This window comes from Pteropus alecto, unplaced genomic scaffold (genome assembly GCF_000325575.1).
Source record: "Pteropus alecto unplaced genomic scaffold, ASM32557v1 scaffold125, whole genome shotgun sequence".
NCBI classification, from domain to species: Eukaryota; Metazoa; Chordata; class Mammalia; order Chiroptera; family Pteropodidae; genus Pteropus; species Pteropus alecto.
The window spans coordinates 2,238,445-2,251,746 of NW_006436888.1; the positions used below are offsets into that span (position 1 = coordinate 2,238,445).

General features: G+C 33.3%; 1 protein-coding gene across 2 annotated transcripts in view; it reads right to left on the reverse strand.

Annotated features, from left to right (window-relative positions):
* The window catches only part of SPEN (spen family transcriptional repressor), a 49,421-nt gene extending 42,419 nt beyond the window's left edge, over positions 1 to 7,002 (reverse strand). Inside the window, exons 1-2 of one of the 2 annotated variants that reach the window (XM_015591332.2) lie at positions 6,682 to 7,002; positions 3,071 to 3,547 (exon numbers count right to left, since the gene is read on the reverse strand). In XM_015591332.2, coding sequence (XP_015446818.1) covers positions 3,071 to 3,547; positions 6,682 to 6,881 — 677 coding nt within the window. In that variant the 5' untranslated portion in view covers positions 6,882 to 7,002. Of the gene's footprint in view, positions 1 to 3,070; positions 3,548 to 5,418 lie in introns of both variants that reach the window. The other variant, XM_025048584.1, reaches the window with a different exon arrangement.
* Between the last annotated feature and the right edge of the window lie 6,300 nt (positions 7,003 to 13,302).

A 13,302-nucleotide genomic window follows, 5' to 3' on the forward strand; every position in this document is an offset into this window, starting at 1 on the left:
AGAAGTACATTAAACTTCAATCAAGAACTTTTAAAATGAATACTTTTGTAAAATGTAGGTATTTATATTCTTCTGTTGAAAGTAAAAGTGACTCCCTAAATGACCAACACAGAGAGACATATGCACAGAGCTGCACACAGGAAAGTTTATACCATTAAGCTCCAGTTCTCGTTATTTAAATACTGTGAATAGTTTTGTAGAAACAGTAGGTGTATCGTTTATAAGGACTTCACAACTAGACTGCCATCAATTCCATGTTTTACTCGATTGAAATGCACTGCTAGGATTCTATTCACCAAAGCTGTAACAATGAAGGGGGATGGAGGGTGATTAATTTCCCAGTCAGTCATGCAGATAGAATAGAAACTTGTTTCTATAGCTAAAACCAAGCTATATTTTGTCTACTATAAGGTGTTAACTTTAAACATATTTAAAGGACTTGAAATGTCAGTTTCACAAACATTAAGCCTTAAATAGCACCAAAAAAAACTCGTTTCTTCCAAAAGGATACTTAACATTCTAAATCTACATAACATCTCAAAATTATACTTTGAAATTAATATAATTATAGAGGAAAAGAAGACACCTGATAAAAGGAGGCTGAATCCCGGGATAATGGATATGCTCTGAACACCAAAGGATTTTATTTCTGTGCACTTGTTTCAATCACAATGTAATGACCAAATCTTTTAGCTATTTACATCGATTTTGCTTTATCCTTTCTTAACTAAGAATTCTATCTCAGTATTTCAACTGTTTGTTGAACACATACTCTGAGAAAGGCAATATACGAGGCTCTGCAGTATGCACAAAGACCTGTCCTGTTGTTACAGGACAGTACTGAAAGGCCCATCATTAAAGTTCATTCTGTTTTCAATAAAAGAACATAACCTGATTCTTAATACAATGTCTCTCCCACTTGTCTCTGAGGCGCTCTCACCGTCCAAGTTTTCCATCTCCAAGCTACTGAAATAGCCTCCTAACCAGAATCTCTGTCTTTTCCTATTCTGAGTCACCAGATGCCTTTTCTAAAAACACATCTCAACAAGCTACTTCTCTTTCTCAAAATCCTTCAACAGCTCATCTCTGCATTAAGAATAAAACTCAAAAGCATTAGTGTGGTTAAGTCATTCTAAATTACCTGCTGTTCTCAAAACATTCTTCCACCCACTTGTATCTCTTCAAGTTGTTCTTCTACCCACAATGTTCTCTGTCTAGCCTAAAACTCTTCTTCTTGCTAAAGTACGAAATATCCTTCATAGCCCTATGTCATAAAAATTTCCAGTCCTAAGTATGAGTCAGGGAACTGACAAAGAAGGAAATATCCTCTACAATTGTAATTTAGTCTCCGTGTAGATTTTCTAATAAGCTCATCCTGCCTCTCTCTGCCTTTGTGTCAGTTACCTTTCTGACTGTAAATATGCAGAAGCACACAACTGTTTCTTTTGATTATGTAAACAGGGCATGTCAAATTTGTCAGTTCAAGCTTTTGGCCTTTTGAAGCTAAGGGCCAGATCCCAAATCACTGTAACTCCCACCAAATACCCTGAAGGACTTATATCGTGCTTCTCTTCTAACTTCAACACCAGAATCAGCTGGCTTCTCAATAAGGTTTTTGATCCAACAGAATGCACTGGCATCCCTTTAATAAGGTGGGTTTGGGGAAAATGACTAAAACTTGAGCATCTTAGACATTTCTATGCAGGAGAAAGTGGGACATGACGAGATTTTATAATCAGTTTATAAAGTTCAAATGAATCGTCACTCATTTAGTTCAACAATATACCAAACGAAATCAAGAAAAGTTAAGCATTTTCATCCATGTCACCAAGCTGCAAAGCTAAAGCCAGAACTTAACTTTCCTGATTTCCTAAACTAAGTACTACATCTTCCAAAATGTTTGACTTCTATCTAGAGACATACATAAAATGTTTCCATTTATTGTTTCAAATTAGAAAATTTAGGAGGCCTAAAAGGAGCCACTCATAAATTATGTGATCATTTACTTTTCTAAAATTAATTCTAAGCAGGCAATACTACACAAAAGTAATTAATCTGGTATTTTAATCAGGTCAAAGACTTTGTATCATATAAATTTAAAATATACACCACCTACATTTAATACTGGGATATCTAGGATTAGCAGGCTGAATAACAATGGGAAATGGGAAATGCTCAGACTATCAACATTTGAAGTAGTAATAATAATAGCTAGCAATTATTAAAGGCAGATTTTATTGAACATATGTGAGTATCAAGCTAAGCACTTTACATTTTTTTCATTTTGATCTTCACAGTAACTTTATAAAGCACAGTTCTTATGAAAGATGAGGAAGCTGAGATCTAGAGTTTAAGTAACTTGTCCAAGATTACAAAAGTAGTAAATTACACTATCTACCTAGATTTATGATTTCAAAAGCCACATACCTAACTTCTAAGCTGTTTCCTGTTAAGATTACCTTTATTATTTTCATTTTGAGAGTAAAATTTCTTTGTAAAAAAAATTCCCAACTAATGAAATTAACTTACTCAGCCTAGTGAATAAATTACAACTTGCATTTGAAGAACGCTATCCTACTTGAGTTTATAAATTGGCTACCATCTTGATGTTAAAATATGTCTGTACGTTGACTTAGTCATTTATAATAAATGTTTCAAAAATACATTTCACAAATACATTTTTAACCAGTTTTCACAAATTTTCAACCAGAAATTAGAAATAAGTATTATACACCGAAGAAATTAAAAACTTCAAATACCACATTTTCAGTGGCACAAGATCTGCTTCACGTAGCTAAAGTTACCACTTTTCTTCCTTTTTGGTAATTTTAATATTGAGCATCTTGAGGATGAAACAGTATTTGCAAATCATTACTTAGCTTTGGGTACTTGACAGAATGCTTTATTCAATAACTACACACTAACCGAAGTTTCTTCACTCATCGTATACTTAATCTAAGATTACTCTCTTTTACAAACATTACTATACTAAAAATCATTAGCACTAATCGTCGAGAATTTGTGAAAATTTATTCAACAGTTCATCTGTTACAAAAGTCTGTTAACCTACCTGTCACTGCTGGTACTACTGCTGCTGCTGATTGAATCACTACTGGAGGATCTACTCCTAGAGCCGCTGCCGCTAGGGGACCTTGTGGGTCTAGACGCTTGGCTAGCCAGCCTCTGAGGAGACTGATTTCTAGACTGGGATGAATGTGGTGACCGACTCCTGCTGTGCTGGTAATTCCGCTCTGGCCTTCTGCCTCGTACCTCCCGGGTAATATCATCCCTGTAGATATCCCTGTGTACCACACTGGGCAGTGTAAACTGCTCCCGAGCCCTAGGTTCGTATCGGGGGTCATGAACATCAAAACGGTTTGGACTTCGACTCCGAGAAGTATAATAGAGCCCGTGTTGTAAAGTCCGCTCGCGAGGATCTCTATAGTAATCCTGATCGTAATGTCTTGTCCGATCAAATCCTCCCGTCCCCCGTTCATGGTGTCCATAGGCACTATGTTCATAAGCACGCTCCCTGTTATCTGAAGCCCTGCATTTAGGAGGGGGGAAAAATATTTAATCAATCAGAAAGAGGAAAGCAAAACTAAAAGCAAGTCATGCAAACATTCACTTCAGCATTGTCTTTGTTGTTGCAATTGGTCATTTTATAAACAACATTAATCTACTTAATAAGCGAACACTAACAAGCTTAATATTTTACTTAATTCTAAAACTTATTTTCACAGCTGAGCAATCATTGTTTTAACTGTATATCAGGCTTTCATGACTCGTGTTCTGCAAGTCAGTTGAGTCACTCTTTTATTTAGGAATATTCTGGTTTATATCCAGAAATATACATATGCCATCTCCTTTTCATTTTAAGTTTAATGGAACAAGAAGAGACTGTCATTTTAATATCAAAGTGTTCTATATCTATCTCAATAAAAAATACAGTAAACTTTTATTTAATTTGCAAATTTCTTTAAGGCAAAACTTCCTTGATATATTTTAACAGACATGAAAGCCCTATTATGATGCACATCCCAGCTGTACGAGGGCATTTTCAAAGAAGTCCAGAAAAAAATTTTAAGTGTAATTTTTTTCTCATTAACTTGCAACTTCTTGGGTAATTATAAAAATTACTATCTTACATAAATTGTTGTGCCCAAACAATCACATTTAATAAAAGTGGAATCTTAAAAAGAAAAACAAACCAAAAAAAAAAACACTTAGGATATCAAAATAGTGGATTGTCGCATGCTATTCTATGGTAAATTTAACTAATTAAAGGATAAAGGTATTTTTATCTCCTGTGCTATCAAAGTTCCACATAATTTTTTAAACGCCTATTCCATTATTCAATTTGTTAATGTATTCACTTAACGGTTACAGGAAATATGTTATCTTAGGTTTTAGCTAAACTAAAGTTGTCGATAATAAAATTAGGCAACTTTGGGAACTGTAAGATTCTCTAAGGTTGCTATTCGCTATATGGTTTAACTTAAAATAATTTTTCCACAGGATGTGAATATCTGTCAACCTAAGAGTACAAAAACTGTTGCATGTACAATTACAAACATGCCATGTTTTAGTATTTAAAACTAAGTCTAACCTTATAAAGAAATTTTAAATATTCTACTTCTGTAAAAAACCAGAACTCACTTCCTGAATTCCTATAAAGACCATTTCACTTGAATTTTAACTTAAGGTTGAGTTTTTTCTCAACCTTATCTTTGGATCTGTCTTCTATCAAAAGAGATTAAGGAATCATGAAAGACATAGAAGAATTAGAATCTCTGCAATGAGGAATACCTGGCAAAAATCTTACAATCAATACTATGTTCGCCATACATGCCTAGATTCCAAATCTCTCTAATAATCTTCATTTTCACCCACCATTTCACTTAGTAGCACACATAACTTCATAGGTTATTTTTGTTTTTTGTAGCCATTTTGAAAAGCAACTGGTATGGCAAAAAATTCAACAATAATATCTTTCCTACTTAAATGTATTAAATGACTTTATCTTTTTTTATTCACTACATTTCTGGAATTTTAATAGATATTTCAATATCTAACAAACAAGAGGGTTTCCTTTGAGACTTAAAATTTCATAAATAATTCAATTAGCACCCTATCAAATGTTAATCAGTGAAGGCTGTTATTAATGATAAAACAGAAGCAATAAGCAATAGTTCTAAGAGAATTACTGCTCCGGCAGGCAGATATTTTATAAATTTGCAAAGTTCTTATCTATTAGGAAGATACAGAAAGGCAGGCACAAGAGCTAGCAGAGCTGAAATCTAATATCTATTCTTTGATTCATCTATTAGTACTAAATATTTCTAGAGTTAGTGGGAAAAAGAGAGTTTGACTTGGGTTAGGAGAGGATCTAATATACACAGGTCAGGACATACCAACCTTTTCCAAGTGTGGAAACACGACCTATAATCCCAATTAAATCTAGGGAGAGAATTGTGAACATAACTTCCCCAATTTTGGCCCCTCTTATGGGGGTAATCCACCTTCTTTAATGGGCAAGGGTGTCAAATGATACTTAGATGAACCACAAGGAAAAAAAAAATCTTAGTGACCAGATAAAATAATTCCACTGGAAGCAAGTAGTCCCAGACAAACTGTAACTCTCAAACCCCCAGACTTCTTTCTTGAGATAGCAGACAAATATAAATTGATCCACATTCATAAAAATTTCCAGCCCTAAGTATGAATCAGGCAGCTGACAGAAGAGGAAATATCCTCTACGATTCCACCAAATGAGGGAAGGCACAGTTGCTCGCCAACAGTTCGCCTTTGTAGCCATCCAGCAGTCAATTTTGAATGCTGTATCCACAACTGATCGTTACCATCTGTTCAAAGCTAAAGTATCTTAAATTGGACAGCAACTTGCTTAAGAAAAGAGAGAGTAATCCTCTTCCCCTGGGCTAATGGAATCTTGACTGTATGACATCCCATACATTCCAGCAATTAGAAAAGAATGGCTATATTCCAGGATTTAGGAACGTCCATCATCTCAAATTTTCCCCATTCCATTAAGGAGTATAATTCCAACATGAAAACTGTGTAGATCCAAAATGGAAAAATCAAACATTGCCTTCATTCTTCTTCAGCCAAGAACATATTTCCAGGTTAAAGTATTGTTTGTAGAATCCACGCGGTTGAATCATTATGGTCTGCTAGGTTTTTGTGTGACAATCCAATTCATTTGTACACTTTATGTTGTGAAAATTGAGAAGCAGATATTAACTTCTAAAAGAATCTGTAGGCTCTAATATTCCAGAAATATTCCACATAGTACAACCACAAAATCTGTAGCCAAATAGCTCCATCAGGTATAAGGGATATATCCAAGGAAGGCCTTAACATTATCCAAGAGAAGAAATAATTAATTCTAGAAGACAGGTAACTCCAAAAATGATGCTGCCATACAAAATCTTCCACCACTTTGTATCTCAGGAGTAGGTATCCAACCAGCTGCAGGAAATATCCTCTACGATTCCATAAGATAACAGCCACTGGGATAGAAATCACTTCCGTTTCCAACCCAAAATAGGAAACATTGAGAATGCCCAAAATTTTAAATCCATCTGGGGCCCCTAAATACGAGTTTCTGTTTCTCACCATATCAAATACAAAATACCTGCCTACAGAAACCTTGGAACTTACCCATCAAGTCTCCGCTCATAACGTCCTTCTCGTGCATGAAGTGATGGTGGGGGGCCATAAGCAGGCCCTCCACCACCTCCTCTGAACCCAGAAACCTCTCTACTACGAGATGTTATGGAAACTGTATCATCCAATCCCCGAGCAGCACTCGGAATGGTGCCTGGTTCATTATAATCCGTGCGTAGGTCTCTATCTCCCATTTTGTTGACTGAGTTGTGAGCTTTCTGTGCACTTTTGATGTCCACAAAATCCACAAAGGCAGCCACTCCTCCTTCAGATCCCCTCTTAGGGAGAATTTTGACACTTTCCACGCGGCCATATCTGGAAAAAATAAAGTCAACGTTATTGTTGTACAGCGATAATTTTCCAAAAGTAGTTTTTGAAAATCTGGTTATTTTTAGATAATTTATGTATATATGGGGGAAGGGTTTAAAGTGACACTTAAATGGCTTTTACATTCATATTTTTCTTTCTTGGGGTAAATATTTACAAATGTTTTAACGACATTATTTTATTACTCTCATTTCTTAAATATAATATTTACTAAATTATCTTTTACCTTTCTAGAACACTTAGCTGAAATCAATCTCTCAGAAGTTTTAGGAATTTTTAAATTTAAAAAAAGATACTGAACCCAAGATTGATCAAGATAACTTAGAAATCTTAAAAGATTGTTTTAATTAAAGTAAAAACTGTAACTAAAAGTAGCTATTTTACAAATTTCATTTTAATTCATTAAGTGAAAATGATCTTATTTTTTAAAAAAATGAATGGTTTTAAATACTTACGTGAAGGCAAAATAAAACCAAATGTTTTTTGTGTCCATTTGCAAGTGACAGTCTAATTCTTTTAATGTAATTTTCTGCTATTTAGCTTTCTTTTCCAGAAAGTTAAAAAACTGTTAACATTTATAATTTAAGTATAATTAAAATTGTTTTTCATATAAATTAATAAATCTAAGAATATATTTTAATCAACCATATATTCTAATTTTTATTCCACAAATGTTTACTATGCCTATAAAGAAAAATTTTAGGGCACCTTTTATATTTTTAAGTGTATGTGTTAAGTAAGAAATATGATTATTCAGAATCGAAAAATTCATGAAAATTCTACAAATTTCCTTAAGAGTTAATTATATTTTATGTACTTGCAAATTGTCCTTTCTGAAAGGCGGGCACAGCACTTTTAAATATAGCACTCTTATTTGCTGACAATCCAAGATCATAACTGTACACTTCCCCTGAAGAAGCTGACAACATTATCAGAAAGCAGAACTTTTCTTTTTATATCCTCTGGGACAGTTTAAGTAACCTCTCATGGGATAAAACACAATCATAAAAAATCCAGTTTCAAAAGGCAGCTAAACTAGAAGTAACAAAATTATTTGGGGTCAATGACCTGATAAAAGGATCTTTTTAATTCGGAAAAAAAAAATGACAGAAATTGAAATAGTTCTTTCCACACAAACATTAAAAAATACCTTTCAATGTATTTGACAAAGGACTTATATCTAGAATACAAGAAACCTTACAATTTAACCTTTCTTTTTTTTAACGGGCAAAACAATTCACCAAAGAAGATATACAGATGTCAGATAAAGCACAGGAAAAGATGCTCAAAAATCATTAGTCGGTTAGAGAAATGCAAATCAAAACCATTTCACACTCACATGGATGGCTAGAATTCGAAATTAGAGACCTCGTGCATGGCTGGTGGGTCTGTAAAATAGTATAGCTGCTATAGAAATATTTGGCATATTCTCAAAAAGTTAAGCACAGAATTACCATATAACCCACCAACTCCACTATGTAGGCATATATCCCAAAGAATTGAAAACTGAGGCTCAAACAGACATGTGTAAAACACCAATGTTCATTGCAGCATTATTCATAAATGCCAAAAGATCACCATCAAGCATCCATCAATAGACGAAAGGATAAACAAAGTGTGGTATAAACATACAATGGAATATTAAGATATAACAAGAAATGAAGTTTTGATATACGCTACAACATGGATAAACCTTGAAAACATCATACTAAATTTTAAAAAGCCAGACACAAAAGGACAAACTGTGAATGATTCCACTTATAATAGTTATCTAGAATAGGCAAATTCATAGAGATAGAAAATAGAATAGAGGTTCCAGGGGCTGGGGAAGGGAGACATGGGGAGTTATTGCTTAATGGGTACAGAGTTTCTTTATGGGATGAAAAACATTCTAGAAATAAATAGTGGTGATGGTTATATAACACTGTGGATATACTTAATACCTCTGAGTTATAGATTTAAAAGTGGTTAAAATTTTATAGTATATACATTTTACCATATACATACAAAGCTGAGCACTTAAACCAAGGCTGCATAGGTTTTTCTATTAAAAAAAGAAAGAAAGAAAAAAAGGAAAGCAGCAGCCACATCTCCATTAAAAAAAAAAAAAAAAAAAACAGTTAGCCCAATACTAATATGGGAAAACATATGTTTAAGTCTAAATCCTGAATAACAAAGAGCTAAATGCAATACTGAAAGAGGGCTGACACTCAATGCATTGATTATGCATGCAGAACAAAGTCAAGCAGGCTCCTTCCTCACAAGGGTGGGCTCACTGTCCTTATCATTTTTATATAAGGAGAATACACTTTGGAAACAAAACACAAATTCGTCTCCAAATTTGACAAAGGAAAATCTGATCAGGTATTACAAACCTACATTGCTCTTCTAAACTGAGAAGACTGGAAACTCCCAAATTAAAAAGCCGCCTAATTCTTCATATCCATGGAAACTAAGCTGGTAAATGTAATGTCCTGATTTTGTCTACTCTTTCCAAAATAGCAAATTTCCTACAGTATTCATGTATTTGAAATGAAAGTTACCTGACTTTTCATAAGAAAAAAAGTAAAAATAATCAAATCATAATTAGATAGTTCCTTTTTTAACAACATCAAGTTAGAGGTTTTCAGAGACTCTGTGGAATATTCTCCAGTGATGTGTACAAAATATCAGTTTCTAAAATTACATGGTCACTGGTTGTGGTAATAAGTTAACTCATTTGTAATTTTTTAAAAGTTAAAAAAGAAAAAAGAACATAAAGCTAAAAAATTGTGCTTGATTGCTAGCTACAAGCCACAGTAATATAAAAACCTTAAAGGTCTATCTTCAAAAACACAATTAAAAAAAAAACTAAATTGGTTTGTTTGGTCAAAAATTACCATCAAAAAATATTAAATTGATCAACGTACACTGTATTCTTCTAAATATTTAAGGGAAAAAATTTAAATTGCCCCAAATAATGCCAGGTTTGCTGAAATGTTTGAGCGCTTTTCCGCATTTCATAATTTGTGCAATAAGCACTGACTGTCCTTAGAAGTTCCCTGAAGAATGCAATTTCAATGTGTTAATGGTCTCAGATTTACGTTTGAGAACAATGTGATATAGTGGAGGAAAAGCATGAGAGTAGAAAAAAATGACTTATTATTAGAGACTCAATTATTCATTATTTTTTAACAGGCATTGTTCTAGACATGTGATGCACATAGGAAAGCAAAACAAAGATCCCTACTCTCATAAACTTTATTTACAATTTTTAATTTCCTGATAGTTGAAAAGATTCCTATTTTAAACATAACTCATAGAAATCACTCCAAAGTAAGGCTAAAGACCATAAGTATGCTAAAACCCAGTGAATTTTCTCAAAATCTCTCCTTTCCAGAAAGCACTACATTCAACCATTATTAGCTGAGTTATCAAAAACAAATGCAATCATTAATTTTAATCCTAGCTTTTGCAACTGACTATACTAATAAGCAATAATATAAACAACAGCCACATACTTCGTTGGCACCCAAGTCCTCCCACCACTACAGAAAACGTTCCCCAAGTCATTCTTGAAACATGACAGTAGGTCTACCACTCCACTGATGGGATAATACATTCAAATTCTGCACTTACTCCTCCTCTGCCCAATTAACTCCTAGAGTTAAAAGATCACAGCTGATTACTAACATTACTGCTCTATTTCCAGGTAAAGAGATCTCTTCTGAAGTTTCAATGTCCTGCTATTCCAGGTAGAGTTTTTTGAATTGTAAATTTCAGTCTTAGAAGAGGCAGGCAATTAACCTAGACATCCATTCATCTAAAACCCAATATATCACTTTCCAAAGAGTACATATTTTATAAAACTACCGATGCTTTCATGTATTGCTCACTTTTCTTCTCTTCCATCCCATCAATAGCCAAGCTATTCCTTATTAAAAAGCAAATGATCAATAAGTATGGATAGACAGAAAGCAAAGAGCAAATGAACATGCCATAAGAAATAAAAAGGCCAAGAAATAAATATTAAAGCTTGGTTGCCCTGCCTACAATAGTAGAGAAAACAAATGTTTTTGTTTGTTTTGTATATTATAAAAAGATTCAAAATCATTTCTCTTTTGAACTCATGTAGCTGGGTTATAAATATATCCATTACAACCACCAAACTATCTGGAATAATGCAGTAATATCTATATTATATTAACTTTTTATAGCAAAAAATTTTTATAAAGGAATTACTAACTTATGAATCAACTCACTTGATCTTATATTTAGACAAAAAGACTAGTTCCTCTTCTGTATCGGATCTTTATTTTATTTCTTATACCAGTGACTGGAAATAACTATAGTATGTTAAAAGGCAAAATCATATACTTAAGATTGCAAAATTCTTGCAATCTGGACATAATCAAATAAGATGCCAATATTTGTCATATGTCATATGTCTCATTACATTAAAAATGTTAAAACCAAAGAAAAACTTCAGTTTTAACAAACAAAAATTAAAACTGTTAGCATGACAATGATAAATTAAGTGAATGGTATTATTCTATCCAAAGACAAATATCAAAAATTGATATAAACCCATAGAAAATGGGGAGAAAATATTTGCAAATTATATATTTCATAAGGAACTCTTACAACAATGAACAAGATGTAATGCAATTTAAAAATGAGCAAAGAGTATAAGTACACATTTCTCCAAAAAGGACATACAAATGGCCAATACGCATATGAAATTCTGCTCAACAATTAGTCTTTAGAGAAATAGAAACCAAAACCGCAATGAGGTACCACTTCACACCCATTAGGATGGCTAAAATAAAAAAGATAGTAACAAGTGATGATTAGGATAAAGAGAATCTAAACCCTAATATATTGCTGGTGAGACTGTAAATGGTGCTGCCACTTGGGAAACAGTTTAGCAGTTCCTCAAAATGTTAAACTTAGAATTACCATATGACTTAGGAATTCCACTCCTAGGTGTATACATACCCAAGAGAACTGAAAACATATGTCCACATAAAAACAGGTACAGAAATGTTCAAAGTGGCATTACTCATAATAGCTCAAAAATATAAACAACCCAAATGTCCAACAACTGATGAAATGAATGTGGTACATCCATATAACAGCATGTTGTTCAACAGCAAAAAGGAAGTTCTAATACCTGCTACAACATGGATGAACCTCGAAAACATTATGCTAAACGAAAGAAGTCAGTCACAGACTGTATGATTCCATAGGTATGAAAGGTCCAAAACAGGCAAATTCACAGAAATAGGAAGTAGCTTACCGGCTGTCAAGGGCTAGGGAGAAGGGAGGATGGGAAGTGACTGCTAATGGGTACGAGGTTTCATTCTGGAGTGAAGAAAATGTTCTGAAATTAGTGGTGATGGTTGCACAACTCTGTGAATATACTAAAAACAGCTGAATTGTACACTTTCGAAGGATAAATTTTATGCCATGAGAATTATATCTCAATAAAACTTATTAAAATACATAAAATGGAACCTGTCATCCTTTAATACAAAAAAAAATTTATATCTCCTTTAGTCACAAGCATCTACATTATCTCAATATAAATCAACTATATGTCACATCTTCTGTAACTGGCACACTTGGAAGACATTTTCTATTTCAAGCATGCCTGACTGGGAAGATAAGTAAGCCATTAAATGATCACAGCCCAAACCTACTATCTTCATTTCATGGTGATACAGAATTCTTTTGGGAAATCCACTGTGAGATAAATTTATGTATAAAATAAGTTATAAATTATTCTTAAATATTTTTCTCTTCTAATCACTAAGTACAAATAATTACTAAAGATGTCAAAAAACAGACTCAGAATTCCTAAAGCCAGCAAAAGGCAGTCAACCACAGAGCTGTAGTCTCATTTTAGAAAAAGCTAATACCCTGAGATGTTTCTCTACTGGAGGGATGGGGGGAGAGGTAGAAAAGGAAGAAGAGAGAGAAGGTATGATTTGAAATACCTTGCTGTTCTCTCTCTGCCACATATATATAAGTTATTGTATAATCTTGGGTTTAGGAAAGATTCTCATCATGAAATAAAATCACTCAAGTCATAAAGGAAAAAGCCACATAAAAAATTGTAGCTCCTAACTAGTAAAATATAGTCAAAATACAAATGAGGAAAAAGTACTTGTAACAGATAAGAAATAAATAATTTTCTAAACATACAAACAGTTCTTCCAAATCAAGGGAGACAGAGGCTCAAACAAAAATAGGTAAAATATTTGAATAGGAATTTCTTTAAAAATAAACACAATACACACAAATGGT